The following is a 21,918-nucleotide window of genomic DNA, read 5'->3' on the forward strand; positions in this document are numbered from 1 at the left end:
AGACCTACCCCTATTTCATAAATGCTGTCATGACGTTTTTAAAATGTTTTCCAAAATGCTACTTCACATTTTAACATAAAAAGCTGTGCATATTACATCTGACATTTGTGGTTATTTACTGTATTATTAGCTCCGTGGCCTCAATATCCTGTAACTCTCAAAAATGACTGCAGCGTATGAACTGTCATAACAAATCTTTCATGTTTTAATCTTTATGGAAAGGGTACAAAATTTCCTGTAATTGTTGTTTCAGGTTCTTGCACTGACGTCCATGGATAACAAGAGAATGGCAGTTATGAGAAGAATCTAGAGGATTAGAACCACACACATTCTTGTTCTCACTTGAACTTTGTTAACTGGAACACCAGGCTTCTCAGCAGGTCAATGTGACTCCAACTTATAATGAGCATAAAAAAGAACAACTAAATATTTATTGAATATCTCTTCGGTTTTAGCATATGTAACATGTTCTGTATTTAGCACCACGGAAATTGTCACTTCACAATCAGCTTTGAATCTTATTAAACAATCATCAACTTCATCCACACACATGTATAATCGATACACCAAGGAACGAAAACAAAGACTCTTTGATAAAAACAGTCACATTACAAGGAAGATGCTAACAGTGTTGCCGCAGAGCTGTCTGCTGACTGCCCTTTTCTGTTGGAAGACTTAAAGTGGTTCTGAATTTCCAGAAAACTTTTGTTCTTGGTTTCGGGAACAACAAAGAAGATGTACAATGCCATTGCAGTACAAATGACCATGAAGACTAGGAAGCAGTACTGCTGCAGTCCAAGCTGTGGGACGAGAAAACACAGTTAGTTTATATATGATAAAATGCAGCAAAATGATTTAGCGTACTTCTTTAGATCTACTCACCACAATAAAAGGGAAGACCAGGCTGATCAAGAAGAAACTGGTCCAGTTGACTGTCCCTGTGATAGTGTAGGCAGCAGGACGTGTGGTCTGTGTGAACAGCTCGGTCGTCAAAATGTTAGTCACACCACCTTTAAAAAAATTGACAGCAAACCATCAGACATGGCAGAGAATCCTTCAGCAATATTCCTTGTCTTACCAGGCCCCAAACCAAAACTGAGAATGAATGCAAAAATGCAGGCCATGCTCAGGTATGGGAAGACTGGACTGGCATCCTGAGGGGGAATGAAAAATAATTAATGACGGTGAAGCACAGTTATGTGTGCAAATGTTGTTGATCTACCGTAAATGTCAGCGTTAGCGTGAATAAAATGCAGCAGATGCTCATGAGCACATATCCTCCTGTAATGAGAACCCGCCTTCCCAGGCTTTCGACCAGTAAACCCTGCGTGAAACACACAACGTGTCACAAGACCTGGGAAATAAAAGGCTCCAGGAAAGAAAATCACATCTTTTTTACGCCAAACTTTCACGGTCAATTTAGGACTTAACACCCAGATCTTTTTCAAAAAAAGTACAAAAACACCCACTCCAAACATCCATGAAGCATTCAAGCATATTTAGCAGATTTCACAACACGTGCTGCAATTGATTTACACGCGTCAAGCCTGAACTGACGTGGAGACAACAGCTCAACTCAGTTTCTTTTGTGGCAAGAAAGGATGTACAGCAGGAGAAGACAGTCAGAATGATACTTACACACGTTAACGCGGTGAGACATTCACAGGCGCCGGTTCCAACTGTTACATATGGGATCTTATCAGCCGCAATTCCAGCTTCATCGAATACATAACCGGCATAGAAGTATATCTGAGGAGAAGACAGCGTCCTGCTGTAAATCTACTGTTTTCATCATGTCATCAGTGGTTGTTTACAATTCACAATTCACAATATGAAGCAGTAGCTGCCAGTGAAGAGGGAGACTTCCTGGAGACTACGTACTGCGTTGATGCCGTTGAGCTGCTGAGCTGAATTGAGAAGCATGACGGTGAGAAGCTGCAGACGCAAGCTGCGGTCAGTGAACAGTTCCCAGGGCTTCTTAGCTTTGAATCCCAGCAAATTATTCCTCTCCTTCTCAATGTCCTCCTTCTCGCCATCCCAACGAGACGCGCCATGCAGCTGCTTCAGAGCTTTAAAAAAAGAAGGAGAGGAAAGTCGCAACCGTTAACACTCGACACTAATACGTGTAACCCCGAGAAGGAAGTTCGCCTGTTTTCTGTGAGGAACTGTCAACTGCAGCAGCTTCTACCGTGACATTGCTAGAAAAGATAAAATGCTCAGAGCGTACGTAATGAAAAATTCGGGACCTTTAACTACACTGAGCATCTTCCGCCGAACATAATCTGGATTCTTACTTGACACACTCCATACATTCACAGGACAATGAAGCCGCGGCATGAAATACCAGGGACAGTGAAAACATTTTATCAAACAAATGATGAAATAGATGATATTAAGATAACCCCAAACCACCCTTTCCCACATACGTGCAGTCTGAAGAACAGTATCTCCACTTCACGGCGTGCACTTGTGAATAAGACTAAAAAGTCAATACAGAATATATATCAGTACATATATCAGAGATATGTGATGTCATAACCAAGACACCCATGATGAAACAGGATAAATGAGAGTTCGGTGATGTATGTATGGAACAAAAAAAAAACTGTTTTACATGTACAGATACAGAACAGAACTTAAATCTGAACACTCCCCCTACATTTTACATTTCAATGGGAATTGCACAGTTCATTTAAATGATTGGTTAATTTATGACATATATAATCTCTCCATATGGCGCCAGATGCACCGGAATGCAACGCTGTTACTGGCTCGATCTTAACTGTAGTGGTTCTGAGTCTGATGCAGCAGCCCATCGTCTCCATGTGAAATCCATGTGCACTCAGTGCCCGGCCCACTTAACGTTCCACCACAGTTTTTCAGAAATTGTAACGTATAATAAAGAAAGATTGCATGCAGTAAAAAGTACAAACATACCCTTTTTACATCCCTCATCATCTCCCCTGTCGATGAGCAGATAGCGCGGACTCTCCGGGAAGAAAGGAAGTATCATCAGCTGCACTATTGCTGGGATGCATGTGGTGGACAGCAGGATCGGCCAGTACTGTTCTTGACCCAACACTTCCCTGTCAAAGCAAACACACGTTCTATGAAGCAAACATGCTTCTTTATCTAAATATTTCGTTCAGTCAAGTCAGGATTTACCTGAGGCCCATGATTTGTCCGGCTAGGATCCCAACAGTGATGAAAATGGAAGTTCCCATTCCCATTAAACCTCGGTACTGGGTGGGAGCAATTTCCCCCAAATATAGAGGCTGAACACAAATAGAGACACCTGCAAAAGGAGCGTAGTTGAATGCAGAATATATGTGGGTTTACTTTAGGTTCCAGTCAAGATTTACCAGCTTGTATTCCAGTGAGAAGACGTCCAATGATGAGGAGCTCAAATGAAGCGGTGGGATAACTCAGACCCATGAGCAAGGCACCCGACAGGGCAAAAATATTATTGGTCAACAAAGTCCCTTTTCTGTACAGACAATGAACATGTAGACAGTCAACAGCAAAACTATGATTCACATTGTACAAAAACTCCATCGCTTCTACCTTCCCATCTTGACTGACAACGTCCCTCCGAGCAGAGCCCCCATCAGACCCCCTAACGTGAATATGGACACGATAACAGACCACAGGAGGGTGACCAGCTTCTCGGATATCGCGGTCTGGTACCGGTCTTGCCATGTTTGGTTGATAAAACTCTGAACAGACTATGGAAAAAAAACAGAAGAGCACCTTGATATTCATGGCTTATCTTAGGTTTACTAGCGTACTGAAGAAAATCTGATCTAAAAATTTAAAGGGCAGTTTACAATGGGTTATTGTTTCTATCTGTTGGCAACCACTATTTGTGAATGATTGACTCTCAAAAAGTAGTTGCCAAAATGTCACACATTAACAGCTAAACAGACTCTTTGATGAAATTATTTCAGCATTAAGTGCAGATAGAAATCAACTAAAATACTATGCGTGTACAACCAAATTTGTTTTAAAAATATTAACTCGAGTTCAGGAATACTATTAAAAAGAAAAATCATGTAGAAACGTTTGCACAATATTTAAGCAAACACACGCATAAAAGTATAACACTAAATAACAGTATTAATAAAGGGAAAAAAACGTTTGGGTCCGCCAAGAGTCCTGGATCCATATTTCCGATATTTAATTTTTTCCAAAAATAACCTTTTCAGTTATTCTCTTCCTTGGACGATTGAAAAAAAAAATTAATTGGTGTCTCCAGTGTGATTCCTTCAAGTTGGGAAGTGAGAAGAAGGTTCGGTACCATTGTGGGCGCGTTGATGACCGAGATGTTGTATCCGTACTGGAACGTTCCTCCAATTCCAGCTGCGAACATGGCCATAAGCAGAGAGCTGTTTGGCAACTGCGATTAAAACGAGAAAAAAAGTGACATAGGAACATTTTGATACCATCGTTGAAGGATCCTAATCCCGAATCATACCTTACTCGTCCGCTTCGCACCGGAGTCTTTTATAAGCAAAGGCTCATACTCGTCCATGTTTTTTCTCGGCATAGTGTTGCTGTTAGTTTAGTCATCTGCCTCTGACTGTTCTTACATCTGAGGAGAGGACGGATTTATACGGATGATGCGCTCCAGAGGCCAACTTGGCCTGATGAGTCATTCCCCTAGTTCCCCGAACCAGCGAAATTTCACGCTACTCCGTCTCAGTCAGGGAACTTTGAAACACATCGAGTTCAGTGGTCGCACTTAGGTTAATGAACAAATTCATCGATAACGTTCTACAAGCGGCCACGACAAAATGTACGGTCCGTTGAACCGAATCGACACTTTACGGTTAAATGAAGACGCGTAAGGTAACGCCTCGTGGGTTCGCAAGAAACAGACAATGGCGCCCTCCTCTGATCAGAGCAGTCATAAATCTGAATCAGTTTGTATGGTTATTTTACATTTAAAATAAATACATTTCCATATACACATTTTTTTACAAGAGTACTCTTCACACACACGTTCACTAAAATGGTATGGTGAATAATGCGTGTATATATTCCCTAACAGAATGGACAGTCTGTCGCTGGGCATATACAGGCAAATAGGCAAATAATAATAGTAAAATGATTTGGTTCTAACTAAACAAAACACGCTTTGATGGGATGGATGCTTGCCATGTGAATACAGTTGCAGCTTTGCCAACAAATTTATTTTTAATGAAAAGAATGCCCAAATTCAAATGAAGTTCGTCTGAGGTGTCTATTTATAACTCTGTTTTCTCCAGTGGCTTAGTTCTGGTCTCACTTTTTATGCCTAACACCATGTTTTCCAGGGTTTTGTTTGAGTTGGACGGTCATGAATTGTTCACATGCTCCAGAACAGGGCATCATCTTCATATGATTTACCACACGGATAGATTTAACATTTCTGCTACTTTCACACTTGTAATTCACTAATCTAAAATCCAACCTGTAGGAATATTTTGCATGTGACTTGCTCAACTCACTCATCCATGTCTGATCTGCTTAAAACACTCATGCAGGTCAAGTGAACCTACCTCTTTTTTTGCTTGTGCTGGTCCTTCATGGATCTCCATCTTTAAAGCTGCTGTGAAATTGTGTTTGTAAAAAGCATTTATAATGGATGTTCCACGCCTCACATAACAGACGGCCTCTTGTGGAGCGTAGCATATGATCGGTGCTCCAGGGAAAAAAACAATTAACCCCATGTTGTGCATTCCAGGTCTGAGGTTATTGTGGGATTACCCTTGTTCTGCTCTCTTTTTTCCAAACGACAACAAAGCTTTGTATTTATTTTGTCTCCACAAAGGTGATCTGGGACTTTTTCAATGAAGGACTTTGATTCAGATTTGGTATTTAGACAGAGATTTATTTATAGCAATGCTGGGTGGTCACAAAGCTCACTCATGTGTTGCAATGGGAGATACAAAAAACTCCTATAGCTCATCCATTTTTATGCCTGTCACCTGCTTCACAACACATTAGGACATTAACATGCATGAAGAATGAATACATGGAGCCCGAAGGCTCATCCTAATCTGATAAACATCTGCCACAGACTGACAACAGCAAACATTGCATCCCACAATTTCAATTCAGAATGAGACGAGGAATAATCTTGCCAAATATTCATGTGTAGGATTTACACTCAACAGCAAGGAACAATGTTACAAAAAGTGAAATTGAAAGAATTAATCTTTGGCATGATCTTTCGGGCTCCTTATCAGCTTTCCTGTATTATTTTTAATTCAACTCCTCATATCATGTAACTCTCTTCAATCCCAAAAAATCATGCAGATTCCTTTTCTTTCAGGGACACCCAGCCCTGAGGCGAGTGCAATACTTGACACAGTATCTTGTGATTTTTGTTGTTGATAGTACGCTGTTTAAAGTGTTAATTCATTATATTTCATATTAATGATATTATGATATTAGCATTACTATTCTAATATTTCGTAATTCATATTTGCTGTGATCTTTTCAGTGGCTGACTCAAGTTACGATTACGATTGACTTTGTTGTGCTGAATTCTCACAGACATGATTCTGGTGTGTTTGCGCAACTTTCAACTTGTTTTGCTCACCACGTAGTCTCAACTTTAATACCTTTCAGGGCCTTTTAAAGATCCTCAGCATAAATTGAATCAAGATTTACTTTAAATATAAAATAAATAAATAAAACGAAATGTTATATTCTTTTATTTTTTGTGGCATTACTTATGATAATAAACCCATTTATTAATTAAATAAAGTTCAATATTTCAGTTTACCGCGGCAGGGAAATAGAAATACGGACACAAAATTGAAGGGAAAAGGGAAACATGAAAGTAAAGAACAAATATATCATATTTCGAATTTAAATAATAATTAATTCAAAAACAGAACAAAGAAAATGAGGAATAATTAGAAGCAGAGTGTTAGTTAGCTGTCATGCATTTCTGCACAGTTTTATAGTTTGTCAGTGCATAAAGCATCTGTCATGACTCCAACATGAAAAGTGATGCCAAACTCGATGGATACACACAATGGTAATAAGGGAAAAAAATCTACCTGGATACGATTGTAAAACAGCCCTTAGGTTTCTGCGGCTCAACGGCTGGACATTGTCACGGTGAGATAAAGTCGCAGTTAAATAAATAAACAGGAAACAGGTTGAAGGTAAAACTCATTGACTGTCACCACTAACAGTCCAAAGAGAAAGCTTCTCGAGCAGAGAACCTGAGTGTAGGTTTTTGTGTTTGAAAGCTGATCAAAATGGATACTCAGCCTATTCCTTCCTATGGAAAAGGACGGTTCTTGTTTTGACCGCAGTAGACGTTGCTGCAGGTAGATGATGGCTCACAGCGAGTGTTAGAGCGCTTGGGCGCCACTGTAGCTGCCGCTGTTTCACAATGTCACTTATCAGGCAATGATATATGCTATAGAAAATTTGGAAATAGAGTTTTGGACTTCATTACGCCATGGTGACTTCATGCTGGTACATGGAACCATTTTCCAAAAGCACATCATGTGAAAACCACAAAAGACAAACACTTGAATGGCTGTTGTTTGTGAATAATTGTGAATGTATTGGTCATATGCCGAAGTCCTCTCAGGGCTCTAGGGCCCATTTACAGTCAACAAAAACTCAACTATCAGAAACCATTGATGCTAAAACCGAGGTCATACATTCTCAGACACCGTTTTGTGGTCTGCTGACCCAGAGGTACAAAAGAGATCCAAAGTAAACTTGTGACAGCAGGTGTATTGTTCTGCTCATTGCCCCAGAAACAGACAGGGGTCATGATGTGGCAGGATTTGAAGTGCTCAGATACATGAGAAATTATATCTATGGCAGGGGTCTCAAACTGTTCCACAAAGAGGCTGCAGTGGGAGCAGGTCTTTGTTCCAACCAACCGAGCACACATGTTTAACCAGTCAGGTGCAGCTGAAACAAACAGCACCTGACTGACTATCATCTGATCGCAGTCTTCAGACACCCGACTGGTGAAACAGTGACTGGCTGGAACAAAAATGTGGACCCATGAGGCTCTTTAAGGACCTGTATGAATGCATGGTCTGGGAATGCTCTGAGACGCATCAGTGCAGTATAATGCATATGTTGCAGCAACTGTTCTGACTTCCTGTGTGTACTGAAAAAAGTCACAACACCAAAGCTCCTGCTTAAAGACTAAAGACAGGAAAGAATGAAATTGTGAAGTTGAAGGCAGGTGTGAGGTATTAGATAAAACACACACACACACACATATGTATATATACATATATATATACACTGTAAAAGAAAGATCAAATAAACTCTGAGAAACTAATGTGAAAAGTGAAGTGAGAACTGCTACAACGTAATGTAACTGTCCAACTACTAAGATGACAGAAATGTGCTAATGATCTAAAATACTGAACATTTGTCGCGAGGCATGATTATATCGTGAATGGAGAACTAAAACACTAATCTTGTCTCAGTTGACTTCATGATGACGAAATACTGAGCCTCTACAGAGAGAGATTCAGCTGTTAAGTGTGACATTGTTGTAAGAGACTAACACAGGCAGACTTGTCTCATAAGACGCACAAGGCCGTCCGCAACAGCAAGATCAATGACTTCAACTTGATGTTAAATGAAATTAAACTCTTATTATGAGCCGAGGATTGTGGTGAGTGCAAAGCTAAAGCGATGGTGAGGGAGATGAAGAGCTCTCTGACTCAGTCATGTACATCATCCAGCTTATCTATGCATACTCATATCTGTTCATTAAAAGCAACCTAGTTAGAATTTTGTAATGATAAAACGTAATTACAATGAATATTAGTTTTCAGGGTTAGGGTTAGGTTCAAACCTGATAAAAATCTCTCAGGAGGGAGAGAGATTTTTATCAGGTTTGACCTAAAAGCCGCGGATGGTGGCTTAATTTTAACTGGTCCGACCCGTTATTATTAGCTGGTGTGACCAGCAATTTTTGTGTGATCTGACTTGCTTCCTCTAGTCAAGGGCCGCATAATGCAGTTCCGTGGACCGCCACTAGGTGTGCAAGTATAGCATGGGAGTGGCCATGCTCTAACAGGGCAGTGCCTCTTCATCCAAAGTCAGATTCTTGTTGAACACTGTACAAATAAATTCCAATAGGTGAAATATATGGTGAATAGACAGATGGCATGGATGTCATTTTTCCATGGAAATCATTATACAAAGCCTTTCAGCCAATCGCAGTGCTGGCAGGGCAGGTGTTAACAGGATCAGTCAAATGTCATCAAAACATTTTGACAATATGATCATATTTGATACAGAAAAAGGGTAGGCCTTTCATGCTTGCAGTGCATGCTGGGACGCCTCAAGACAAGTCGGTATTCAAGGCTCTCTCTGTGTGTGATATTGTGGGGATGACCTGTTATCATGTGACTCAAGATGTTTGAAGTCAACTTTTCAAAGGAGCCTATTGTTCTAAGTTCTTGTTTTAAGAACCCCACTCTAGCTGGTTTGAGCAGCTCACACACAACCAATGCACACAACCAACCATACCTCACAGTCACCTCCTCTCGTTTGAATGCCTAATAAAAACGTTCTTTTAACCTTTTTAAATATACTGTAAATATATTATTATTATTATTATTATTATTATTATTAGTAGTAGTAGTAGTAATAGTATCATTATATTATATTATATTATATTATATTATATTATATTATATTATATTATATTATATTATATTATATTATATTATATTATATTATATTATATTATACGTATTATTGTTATGTTACTTAAGGTCTTGTATTATATAATTATAATAATGCAAACAATGATTAGAGTGACGAACAGATGATCGTTATCTTTATTTACTATTATTTTGGCTTGTCAGTAGCAAAGGTTGACCGGAAGGGAGCGCCTCATTGCCAGATAAGCCGGTGTTGCAGTGAAATGCTTCCCCTCAGTGCACTGCAGAGAAACGACAGCTCTCGCTGACCACAATGTCCGGAAGAAAGCCCCGGTCAGTGGCGAACCCTCTGGAGTCTGCTATTACCACTCCAAGTGAAAGGATTTTGAAAGAATGCCACAGTTTGTACGTCGACAGCGAAAACGGTAAATAAACAAACGTCTGCAGTGAAGTTCGAAGCTAAGTTACCGCCGCGGCGCATAAACCCAGAGTAGTAATGACACAGGTAGAGTCATAACTTGGTCCAAGTTTATATTAAGCGTTCGTCAGTACATTTTCCTGCTTATATATAATTATATATAGTTGTTTTTGTAGTCTGCATAAAGTTAGCGTGTTTTAGGGTGAGTGTAGGAACTGCAGCAACAGCTGCCTGTCAGTATCACACTTGACATTGGACTCCCTCCGTGGCCACGGTCACAGTTGCACCCTCACCAAGTATACACTGCTTCATCTCAACTGTTCACTTAAAACGTATATTATTAGCTGGACAGCATTGGCATTGTACACTGTCGCATTTCCATCTGGATCTTTACATCTGATTTCTCCTCTCTAGAAATTCAACTTTGATATGGAATATCAGTTTATAACGGTCATATTAACACGCCAATCCATTCTTAAACAGTATGAAATATTTCTTTTGCTACTGCATTCATTGTTACTGGCTCATAATGCTAACTTGTGTGTATTTGTTTTGTATACTGTCGGTGTTGCTTGTTTGATGTTATTTATGTTTAGCTCATGACATATTTTACATAGTATCCACATTACAAGATTCAACACATTTATTCTTCACGTTGGTTAGATTTGCCAACTTAATTTCTGACTAATACTGTTTCTTTTAATTACAAAATGCTTGCATTTTCATCTTTCTCTTAACAAGTAGATATACCTGCAAATGATAATAACCTAATAGAGACTAACATGCCTGCACTTTAATATAGTTGTTGATATAAAGTACAATCCTGGGAGCGAAAAATGCATCTCTATTTTGAATTATATCTGACGACGACGTAATTTACAACACACGGAAGTGAGTACGAAAAATACGGAAGTGGACATCAAGTGTATTTCTAATATTGTTATTGACTTAAATATTTTCTTTCAATAGTACATACATCTCATGCTTAATAATCTTGTCAATATTTGTATTTTATTGTTGAGATTTATTGTTATACAAGTCTTGAGGAATTCTATTTTTAGCAATTGCAAAATTCCACAAGAAATGCATGTACAATTGTCTGTTCCGAAGTTACCTTTGCGAGCCAATAACTATATGGGCACTAATTTTTCTGCCTGATGATCTGAGATATTTGTTCTTGACTGAACTTATTCGTAACACAGCAACCATTTCACTTCCACCATCTAGACTGTCCTTGCACTGCAAAGAACGTTTTGTTATAGACAGCTGCAAATTTTGATACATCTCATTAACACCTGCTGACAAAAGTGTATTCGTTTCCTCATATGATGAAAGTGAAGCATCCATTGCTGCTGTGTTGATCTGAACTGTGTTTCCATATGGTGCAGTTCAGCTGTTAGCTGTGACCTCTTGCTGTTGATCTGATTGTTTTATCTAAGTCTGTTATTTCCCTGCACTAATCCACTTCAATCCTCTTCTCTTTTTTGGTTCAGAGAAACCATATAAAAGGTCTCTGACTCAGAGGATATCTCAAATATCTCATTACTACCTTACATGCAATATGTACAGACATCCAAATATGCGGACACACTTAGTTTAATAGTCTATTTGTGGTTCCATTTATACTCCCACAGAGCTATTCCTACCTACCTTATGTACAAATGCACGCTATTGAGCTACATATAATAAATTGGTTCAGATCAGTGGACATTATTACATGCAATTTAAATATTTAAGTTGCAAGTATAAAACCCTTTAAAAAAACGTTTTCGTCTTATTTAAATCAAGCTGCATCACTGAAGGCACTCTATAAGTTCAGGAAGCGCTTGCAGACTCACCCAAACATGAAGTCCCTCTATTAGATTTTGAATCCAGAACCTGCCTGCCTGGACTCCTACAAATACCCGCTCTACCCGCTGGTGTAAATTATCATCATGTATAAATTTCTGTCGTCATTATTGCTGAAATGCTGCACTGCGTATGTGTAATGCTAACATTGCCAAAGATCTGGCTGCAAGTGACTAGCAGTGACTGTGTGGTCATTTCGACCTATAAATAAGTCAAATCTAAAAATGTCCGCTTAAGTTCATATTGCAGGGCAAGCATGGACAGCAAGCGGCCGCTGATAGATGGTTCCTGCTCCAGGACCATTGATTGATTGTAAATCAACTGTATCCATGTGTTCTCTGCAGGGTCTCGTGGGGGGTAGACACCGCCCCAGATAACATCAGTTACCATGGCAGGCTAGTCAGTAACATGTCTCTGATAGAGCTTAATATATCAATATAGGGCTCACACCCTGCGAGTTATTTATAGTCCTTTAGGCCTCTGTACGTTACATTGTCATGCTGCTCCACACGGCTCACAAAATATGCGTGTCTATTCTCAGGCCTGGTGAAGATTGCCAGCAGCCTCGGAGTTCGCCTCCTGCCTCCGAGGAAGAAGATTATCGTGATGATAATGGGAAACCACTCAGCAGGAAAAAGCTCCTTCATTAACTGGTAATATACGAGGCTTGTGAACAAACGTTGAGCTCAGTTATGGATGTTTTGTCAATGGCAACCGTTAAATCGATTGTCTTGTTATTTCTACTTCAGCAATATTAAACAGAAATTAAATTAACATGCATTATTGACTGTATGAGGGTGTTAAATTGAATAACACAGGGGATCAACATTTTAAAACAGAGCCCCAGTTGCCGGCTGAAGAGAACTTATATTTATGGAACAAGTGATACTCTTAAATATGACACCTATCTAATCAGAATGCCACCTTAGTCGGGTTTGTGACTCTGGTAAGCTATTTCAATTTATTTTACCTGCAAAAATAAGGTGTAATTCTTCACCACTGACTTATTACACACGACACCTTGTTTCCTCCTAGGTACACAAACGTGCATGATTGAATTCCCTCTCTCCTGTGTTGGCCCACACTTACTAAATGTTGGTTCTGGTACCTTCTACAGTCAAATTGGTTTGCAGCAATAATACTGTTGTTTGTAGAGCCAAAAGCTACTGTGTTCCGTGTAACAAACGTCCCTGATGTTAGCACTGAACACTAGCTGCTTACATAACAAAAGTACCACTCCTCCATTTTTTTCCTTATTACATTAACGTGTTGCAAGCAAATCTGTCTAAAGACTTTGAATTTCTGTCATTGAATATTTTTTATTGAGTTTTCTTTTTTTCTTTTTTTTACAGTTTGACAAATGAGTTTATTAACAAATGACATTTTCCAATGAAAACGATTAGTAGTATTCAGTATAAAAGATGTTACAATTTAGTGATAAAAATCTAATCTTGAAGAAAATGGAGTTCATGTATGCTGCGGTGCGTGGTTGCTATTGCCAACTGTCTCTCTCATGATACTGAGCTCTGTGTTATGTGACCAGGAGTCCCTAATCTCACTGGCTGAGTGGCTGAGTCCCGCAACTGATTTTTTTGTTTTGTTTTTTTAGATTACTTAAAATGTCTCAATGATCTAACTTTGAGGAGAAAAAAATACATGTGCATGAATTCAGTGCAAAAACATTGATTGAAATTCAATGTCATATAACTTTCAAAGTCTGGTGAGACGGAGAGTGTGCAATATGGGTGATTATTTTTATCTTTTATTTTATGGAGCCCACTCTTGGGTAAAAAATGAACTGTGGTTTAATGCATGTAAAGCAGTGGAAATCAAAGGTCAGATTTTTTTTAGATTGAAATTATGAAAAGGATATTAAATTATTACAAGAATAGAAATTGCTGAAGCTGATTTCCCTCTTTCGTTGTTTTCACCTTAACTCAAATGACTTGATAAACTGTTGATTTCAGGTACGTTGAAGAGCACATCCAAAAAACTGGTGTCGCCATAGAAACTCAGGGATTTACTTTCATCACCAGCGGACGGAAAAGAGAATCCTTGACGGTAAAAGCAACTGAGTTATGGCAAATACAAGACAATGAAATGATGCGTTGTTATAATCGCAATACTTAATATTGACCTCGCAAATCATAATTCTTCTGGTTTGTTGTCCATGTTAGTATTCTAACAGATTAGTGGTATCCAATATTTTTGTAAAAAGATGAAAACTCAATGAGACAAACAAATTTGGTTTATTTTATATCACCAGACAAATTTGTAGCTGTGAGGATGACTGCCATTGAGGTTCAAGGATGTGGCAAAGATCATGATAGGTGGAGACTAAGATGCTTCACTTGTGACCTCTGGTGCGAAATGAAGGAAGTAGAACGAAACATCTTAAAATCCATTATAAAATATAGCTGTGAGAAAAATGGGCAGAACACAAACCCAGTTGTCTTCATAGGAGCGGCTGGAGACACGCAGGAACATGCAAGTTCTTTCATTGCAACACACTCTCACCTACAATGAGGCACTCCACATCCTGAACAGTGAATAAGTGAATGAATGAACACCTAGCTGTGTATGCTTGGTATGCGGCCGCGCTCCCACGTGCACCCTCCAGCTTCTTACAGGACATAAACAGGTCAGAAGGCGGCGGTGTCCTTCTCCATCCTCCCCCGTCCTCGGTGGTGAAGGTGATGACAAATGAATAATATATTTGCCTTCCAGAGTTGAAGAAGGATCATCTCTTATGTGGAGAAAAGGAGCTTATAGAAATCACTCCGCAAAGAAGCGGCTGTTTAAGATGAAGTGCAGAGAAAAGAGATCAGCTCCACAAACAGATTCATCTCTCTTCACATTTTCTTTCTCTGTTATAGGGAAATGCAACGCTACATCTCTACCCTCATTTTCGACCCCTCCTAGATTTCAAAGGTAGGCCTGGCTTAATTACCGTTTTCTAATTCTGCACTGGTCCAAACTAAGTCATTAGGTGTGTGAGTGTGCTTTTGTCAAACAAGAGCATGTGTGTTGCTGGGAGGATCTTAATGGCTCAATTTCATGTCGGTTGGTTTAGATATGCATGAAGCTGGTGCAGCTCCGAGGTGCAGCATTAGTGCAACATCACTGTATGAATAGTAAATGGATAAATAAAGCCACTAGCTGGTGCTGGTCAGACACTGCATGAGTGCTTTTTGTGAAGTCCGCGTTGACTAATGCTTAAACACGTCACTTGATGACTAATGCTCGCATTGAACTGCAGCTATCTTTAAAGTTTTCACTGGCATGAAACAAATGGTGCTCACATCTGGCTCCGAGTCTGGACTGTGCTGGCGCAACAGATCTCATTTGTAGATATTGTTCTGTTGTCAGCTCCCTGTGCGTCAGCAGTGGTCTGGAGATGGTGAGGTGGTCTGTGGAAAGCCTGGGTGTGCCTGTCGAGGGAGCAGCAGCGGTAGCAGGGAGGGAGGGGGGCAGTAATGTATGCCTGTGCATTGATAGTGTTTGGAGAATGAGGGTTCACTGGGTGCGGACGGTATGGCGTGAGTCACACGCCCCATCGACAGCAGTGCAGTGGAGTCCGGAGCAGCAGCTGAGAAATGTCACAGGCGTTAGAGAAGGAGGCGCGGCAGCACCGGATCTCATCTGGAATACAAGCTGCAGTTTCATTTCAACTTTTCTTTTACTCACGCTGGAGATATGACAACTAAGGATGACTCATCATTATTTGTGAAGATTGGTGTTGGTGTTTGCTAGTTGATTGTTTTAAAGCTCTAGTTGTGTTCATACTAAATTTCTGTTTGTGTGCGTGTGTACTGTAACCAGAATCTTTGCAGAACTTATCCTCTTGCAGCTTTGTTGTTTGTTTGCCTTTGAAGTGGTTCACAGAAGATCCAGTGTTGCCGTCTCAGTGACCATCTCCTGAGGGACTTAGCACCTAACAGCAAGTCTCTCTTTTTCAGTCCTGCTTGTTGCACTTTGTGCAGTTTTGCGAGTGTGAATGAGCCCGATGTATTTATTTTCAGGTGTTGCTTGCACGTTTGTGTTGACCATCGTTCACGCAGAAGGTCATCGATATGAAATCTAAATGAGTCACGTCTGTGGTGGTGACATGCCTCTCCGATATGTGATAGCAGAGGGAGGTGTAAAATTGTGCTGAAGCTGCTGAGAGAAACATAAGAGAATGCTAATGTACCACATCAGCAACGCTCCACTCTGCAGCACAAGGATGTGATTTGTGCTGGTTTTCAGCACCTGCCTCTTCTTAAGAAATGGCCTCAGTGACATCCTGTGTGTGTGTGTGTGTGTGTGTGTGTGTGTGTGTGTGTGTGTGTGTGTGTGTGTGTGTGTGTGTGTGTGTGTGTGTGTGTGTGTGTGTGTGTGTGTGTGTGTGTGTGTGTGTGTGTGTGTGTCTGTGTCTCAATTGCCATCCTTGTCTGTTGCTTGGAGTTGTCAAGGGGCTGGTTGGGGGGCGATAACAAGAGCGTTGCCTCACAGTCGTTCTTCACTGGCTAGCTTTATGTCCCACACCCCACGCTAAAGCTGCCAGTTGAAGAGCTGTTGTGTGTAACCATGACAACAGACCCCATCAGGGAGGGGATGATTAAAGCCAGAACCTAACCCTGATATTCTAGCCATCACTTGGCAATGTGTTTCTAATTTCTCTGTGTTGAAGATGAGAGTCATTTATTGGTCTTCTCCAGGCTGGAGAGGCTGGCGCAGGTCTGCACTGCTTGAATCACCTCTGTCACCACAGCGACGTCATCCGCAGGTGTCTGTGTTACAGGTGTCATGGACTATCTGCGCGCCGAGATTTCTACCTCAAAGCAGAAGAAGTTCAGCCTGGTGACATTCGTAGACACGCCAGGATTAGTAGACGGAGACATGATCTACCCTTTTAATGTCAACAACGCCATCACCTGGCTGGGTGGGTGTCCTAGTAGTTATGTCACTGCTTACTTGACTTGAGTGCGATGTGCAGGAATGCTCATGTGTGTATGTTGAAGATTAAATTCATGCTGCACTAAAGACCATAAAAAATGGAATCAGACTTGGCAGATGTTGGCTTTGAATCTCTTACATTTTTGTGTGTGATCTTGTGAAATATCTTGATCAAGATTTAAAATATAAGTGACATTTGCGCTTCAAAAAAGATTGTTTTAAAATGTTGGAGTCTGAGGGTGAAATGCTCACAAGAAAGACAAATTAATTGGGTTTTATATCCATACTGTGTGTTTCAGACCTATGGTCAATGCCAGAATTGTGTTTTCAATTCAATGTCTTCATTGTCCTTTTCCTTTTAGGGGAACAATCGGACCTGATATTTGTTTTCTTTGACCCTATGGGTCAGGCACTTTGCAAACGCACACTTGACATCGTGGAGAGGTTGAGTGAGAAATGTGGGGACAAGCTGATGTTCTACCTCAGTAAAGCTGATGAAGCTGGGAGGGAAACAGACCGGCAGGTGAGCTGATCCTCACTCTGTTTGAGTACTTGTGTCAGAGAAATACTCAAGCGTGATTTATCCATTCTTCATAGAGGGTGATGATGCAGATTGTGCAGGAATTGTGTCGACGTCCGGGTCTCAACAAGTGCGGCTTTGAAATGCCAACCATTTACATACCGAACCCTGAGAAGGTAAACATGGATTCTCCTTCAATGAAGTTGCTCACAGATCCTCTAGTGCCTTGGGATATTGTTAGTGAGCTGTAAAGAATCTCAAATGTATTTCTTGCATCAACTGATTTCCCTGGCTCCACACCCTCGTACTTCCATTGATTTTCCTGGAATGTAGATTCTTCATGCTGCCTTTCTGTGTTTACGGATGCATCCTGGATGATTCATTCAGCAGTTTAGTCTGACTGATGGAGACGGCTGGGTTTTATTCCGGAGCCTTTCACTCGCTTTAGCAGTATCAGCTCTATTGCTGAATTACTACTGCACCGGCCTGTGATCTACAACTGTCCACCTCCACTGAGGACAGATTTGTGCACTGCTGCTCAGTCCAGTTGGTCTAGTTTTCCGCTTGTCGTGTGGAGGTTTTGCCACTAATCTAATCGGAGTCATATTTTCTAGCCAAGCAGGTGCGTAAACCAGATCGACAGTGTGTGTCAGACCATCGAGAAGACAATAAACCAGGCTGTGCAGAGGACGCTGGACCAGCTGGAGAAGGACTGCGACCTCATTTGTTGCACCATTCAAAACAAGCTTCAACAAGACAGGTGTGACTCTGATAGGGAGTGTTGTCATCTTTTCTGTCTGCTCTACCAGTCATTCATTCATTATTCTACTATGATGACTGACCAACAGCTCTGCTGATATCTGGCTGTGTTTTCCCTCGCAGGGCTGATGGTGTCTACAACAGGAGCGTCCGTCTTTACTCGCTCCTGTGTGGTGCCCTGGGTGTGTTCCTCCCTGTCCTCTTCATCCTCAGCTTTATTGTGAACACCTTCTCCAGAGAGCAGTTGGCAGAGCTGTGTGGGGAGGGGCCGGCCCAGACCCTCTCGGTGGTCTCGGTGAGTAGACGTGTCACTCATGCTGTGCAGTAACTCTAGGGTTTTTTAAAACTGTTTTAGTAAAAACGCTAGATCTATGATGTGTTTTGTTATCAGCTTGCTTCAATGTCTCCAATCCGTGTGACCGCATGAGATTTCATCTTTAAAAAAGACATCATAAGTCTGAAGTGATGGCAGCTCTCATTGAAGTCACGCTGCCGTGCCACAGCCTTGAACTCTCCTCGGTTGAGTTAGTTTTATTCTGACTCTTGCACAGGGAATCGTCATGTTTTTTTGGGACTGGATACCAGAAGACGGACAGGTCGTGTGTGTGATCGTCTTTGGAGCCGTTTGCTACCTGCTGCTTCACCTCGCCAAATACTTCTCTGGGTCAGTGGACAACATTGATTTGGTCACAGTCTGAGGATGCTGTAGCAAGAACTGAAAATGCTTTGTCATCTTCAGCCGAGGGAACAAGACGCTGACCAAGAAGGAGAAGAGGACGATGGCTGAGTACAGCGATTATATTCAGGATGTCGTCAAGAGCAAAAAGGTTCCTTTCTTTTCAATTTCAATCATTGTTTTTTGTTCGTCGCCAGACCAGACACCCCCCACCAGCATTAGTGCTGTGTTCTATATGTTTGAAACCCTGTTTATTTTCATCAAGCCGAAATGCTCATCCAGTCATGTGTCCTCCCCCAGTTCAAGTAGGCAGAAACTAGACGTCATGACGTCATAAAACACCACTTAATGTCAAATCAATCATGTGACATGTAGATTTACCAGTGTGTTAAATGTTCCCTCACTCCTTTCCTGAACACAGTCTCTTCTTTATGTCTCCTGTATGTGTGCTGTAGAAGCTCTGAGACACGACTCCCACCTGCTGTCCGATTGGGCACATTGCACTCAGAATATAATTCACATGGATTATGTAGTGAACAAGTGGATTTGCCTAGAGGGTGTATCTGATGGGGGCTTGGGAATCAGAGATGTTTTGATGATGGGGGAACTCAAGAGCAAAATTCATTCATTCGCTGTCCTTCTTCAGGTCCTGCCTTAAAAGGTAGGAGAGCCAGATGTTGTAGTTGTGCTATGTGATTAAAAATGCTGGGGAGAACAGAATATTGGGTGGGTGGACATGGGATACTTGACAGAGATACGCACTGTCCCAATGCCTTTCCGTCTTCATCTGAGCTACTCTGTGTATTGACATGTCTGTTAGTCATCATTTTTCTCTATTTAATCCGTTTCCTCTGTGGGAGGCAGAAACTGACCGGCATATATATATTTTTTTATTTTTAGATTAAAAATAAGTGAAGACAATGAACTAAATACTCTTATTACTTTTCCTGAATTGTGTTTTAAAGCTAAAATTTCTGAATAGGTTATAAACACCTCTTTGTCTCCCCTTAGCACCAAGTTTTCCTGCTTCAGTGTCAGTGAACTTGTTTACTTGATTCATTGTGTTACTGGCAGCTGGGTGAGAGCTGTGCCTGTAGGCTTTGACGACAATGCTATTAACTTCAGGAGAAGATGAAATAAAAGTGTATGTGCGGATCACATGGTGTCACATGAAAGGCATCAGACACCATGTGATCCGCACATACACTTTTATTACTGAACTATCATTGCTTACTTTCTTCTTTGATTTCGACTCGAGGTTAGTCAGAGCTTGAGTGAGTCAACAAGAGGTGTCAGAACGCTTGTTGGAATTTGCTGTCAAAAGTCAGAGAGCAGATCACACAGGGAGAGACGTGGAGCCCAGTTGCTTTTCAGGAAACTATGCTTAGTAAATAACACCACTCTGTCCCTGCAAATAAATGATAAGAGATATCTATTCTCTCAGACTGTGGCCCACAGAAGAAGAGTGACATCTCAGTGTGTCCCTCAGCTTTAACCTCTTATCCGTCTTGTTTGTTGATCATGTGGTTGTCAATATCTTTACACAGACAATGGTGGTGACACTGACCTTCTCATCCACAGGGCAAATTATACGACTGGTACCTGCAGCAGTGTGCAGCAGAATATGACCTTTGACCCCGGCGAGCTGAAGAGTATTGTGATATTGTCACTGCCAACGCCGTCCTCTAATAGCTGTGCCTATTTTAGCCTCAAATTTAATCTCTCAGTCCAACGTATTTTTAATCCTTCGACTAAAATTTTATTCTTATAAGAAAAGTGTTCTGTCGGAAGACGTCTGCCCTCTGCTCCCCCTCCATGTGTTGTTTGTTATATTTATGAAACTCTTTTCATATTGTCATCGCAGAGATGCCCATGTGCGCTCCAATGACTGATCCCTGTTGTGTTGTTGATGTTTACGTGACTCCAGGTCAGTCGTAATCTGGACCAGCATCCGACTGATGTGGATTTTAATGGCTTCAGACTGTTAACTTAACCTGTGGCATTGACAGAGTCCCAAATATTGTCACTCAACTTGCTGTTGTTTACTGTGAAATGTGAACTATTGAGCGAGGGGGCGCAGGGGATCGTAACTGTCTGTGAACTGCACTGAACATAACTATCCTCGTTGTGTCAATGAGTTTTGAAGTATTCATGAGTGAAATATCAACCAAAGCGCCATGTAGTTTGTGAAGAACTGATGAGGTTTTAATAACACTCCTGTGACCTAAGTAATGTGAATGTTTGGTGCGAGTGAAACATGACAGCAGGATGACCACAGAGTGGTGACTAGCCTTCTCTCCTTGGTCCACAGTGGTCAGTCCCTATGAAGAGTTTTCCGTTTTATTTCTCAAGACACTGACTGCATGCTGACCTCAGCACTAATGGTTTGGTTAACCCTCTGGATCCACTTCAAGCTGCATCAACTGCACATCCCTCCCTCCACCATCTCTCAGGGTTCAATTATTCCTGTTCTCTTGGTGCACTCGTGAGCTTGCCTCAGGTGAGCACTGCACTTATGACACTATTTATCGCACAGAGTAGCCTCGGCACCATCTAACCAACATAAGTCTGTCACAGTCAGAACGCTAACAACAGTCAGAATAAATTGTGACCAATCGGATATAGTGAACCTCTCTTCTTCCATAAAGTTACTCACTGTTCTTCAACATAAAGAACAACATACACTTCAAACCTCTCCATTAGTTTGAGTGACAGTAGCTCTTCATCTCTCAACCATGGCAACTGACCACTGCTGAAGGAAACAGACAACAGTAGATGGTCTATGACCACTGCACACTTCAACTTGCTTTCTGAAGATGGATATGGCAAAGTGGCTTTTAAGAAATGCCTAAAAAAATCAATTTCTAAAATTTTGATTTGATTTCTGAAACTAGGTGAAATGTGAATTTTAAGAAACTCATGTTGACTGTTTTACATGCATCATTTTTAAAAATCCTGTTTCATGTTCTTTTTCAATGAGGGTGCCAATATGCAATGTATGTAAATCATTAAACGTCTTCACTCAACTCAACTGCTGTTTCTCTTTGTACAAAGCACTTTCTACGAAATACATTGGCATCATGAGGTGAGGATTTTATTTCAAAGT

At 40.9% G+C, this 21,918-nt stretch overlaps 2 protein-coding genes across 4 annotated transcripts; one reads left to right on the forward strand and one right to left on the reverse strand.

Moving 5' to 3' along the window:
• Window positions 1–248: 248 nt before the first annotated feature.
• slc2a11b (solute carrier family 2 member 11b) lies at window positions 249–5,652 on the reverse strand. Of its 3 annotated transcripts, XM_053871277.1 has the most exons (13): window positions 5,541–5,570; window positions 4,475–4,591; window positions 4,298–4,396; window positions 3,565–3,725; window positions 3,363–3,487; window positions 3,166–3,295; window positions 2,938–3,086; window positions 1,882–2,069; window positions 1,639–1,749; window positions 1,223–1,324; window positions 1,079–1,154; window positions 883–1,010; window positions 249–800 (listed from the first exon to the last, which is right to left on the reverse strand). In XM_053871277.1, the coding sequence occupies exons 2-13, from the start codon at window positions 4,544–4,546 to the stop codon at window positions 609–611; spliced, it is 1,533 nt and encodes a 510-aa protein (XP_053727252.1). In that variant the 5' UTR covers window positions 4,547–4,591; window positions 5,541–5,570; the 3' UTR covers window positions 249–608. The 3 variants fall into 3 exon arrangements, with proteins under 3 accessions (XP_053727252.1, XP_053727253.1, XP_053727254.1); XM_053871278.1 differs by lacking the exon at window positions 4,475–4,591 and having other exon boundaries at window positions 5,541–5,652; XM_053871279.1 differs by lacking the exon at window positions 249–800 and having other exon boundaries at window positions 930–1,154.
• A 4,269-nt stretch (window positions 5,653–9,921) lies between these two features.
• si:dkey-98f17.5 (uncharacterized protein LOC569123 homolog) lies at window positions 9,922–21,792 on the forward strand. Its single transcript, XM_053870900.1, has 12 exons — window positions 9,922–10,078; window positions 12,461–12,572; window positions 13,887–13,980; window positions 14,796–14,850; window positions 16,703–16,843; window positions 17,220–17,380; window positions 17,455–17,553; window positions 17,992–18,137; window positions 18,260–18,431; window positions 18,688–18,800; window positions 18,876–18,963; window positions 20,394–21,792. Exons 1-12 carry the CDS (start codon window positions 9,967–9,969, stop codon window positions 20,445–20,447), a joined length of 1,347 nt encoding a protein of 448 aa, XP_053726875.1. The 5' UTR covers window positions 9,922–9,966; the 3' UTR covers window positions 20,448–21,792.
• The last annotated feature ends 126 nt before the right edge of the window (window positions 21,793–21,918 follow it).

This window comes from Synchiropus splendidus, chromosome 7, assembly GCF_027744825.2.
Source record: "Synchiropus splendidus isolate RoL2022-P1 chromosome 7, RoL_Sspl_1.0, whole genome shotgun sequence".
Classification (NCBI taxonomy): Eukaryota; Metazoa; Chordata; class Actinopteri; order Syngnathiformes; family Callionymidae; genus Synchiropus; species Synchiropus splendidus.

What these genes read in the sequence shown, in the direction of transcription:
- si:dkey-98f17.5 (XM_053870900.1), top strand. Translation starts at nt 9,967, where the DNA reads ATGTCCGGAAGAAAGCCCCGGTCAGTGGCGAACCCTCTGGAGTCTGCT. An exon ending in AAAAGCTCCTTCATTAACTG is followed by an intron (nt 12,573 to 13,886) that starts GTAATATACGAG and finishes TGTTGATTTCAG; the next exon opens with GTACGTTGAAGAGCACATCC. An exon ending in ATGTCGTCAAGAGCAAAAAG is followed by an intron (nt 18,964 to 20,393) that starts GTTCCTTTCTTT and finishes TCTCATCCACAG; the next exon opens with GGCAAATTATACGACTGGTA.
- slc2a11b (XM_053871277.1), bottom strand. Translation starts at nt 4,546, where the DNA reads ATGCCGAGAAAAAACATGGACGAGTATGAGCCTTTGCTTATAAAAGAC. An exon ending in TCTCACTGGAATACAAGCTG is followed by an intron (nt 3,296 to 3,362) that starts GTAAATCTTGAC and finishes CTCCTTTTGCAG; the next exon opens with GTGTCTCTATTTGTGTTCAG. An exon ending in TGGTCTTCCCTTTTATTGTG is followed by an intron (nt 801 to 882) that starts GTGAGTAGATCT and finishes CTCGTCCCACAG; the next exon opens with CTTGGACTGCAGCAGTACTG.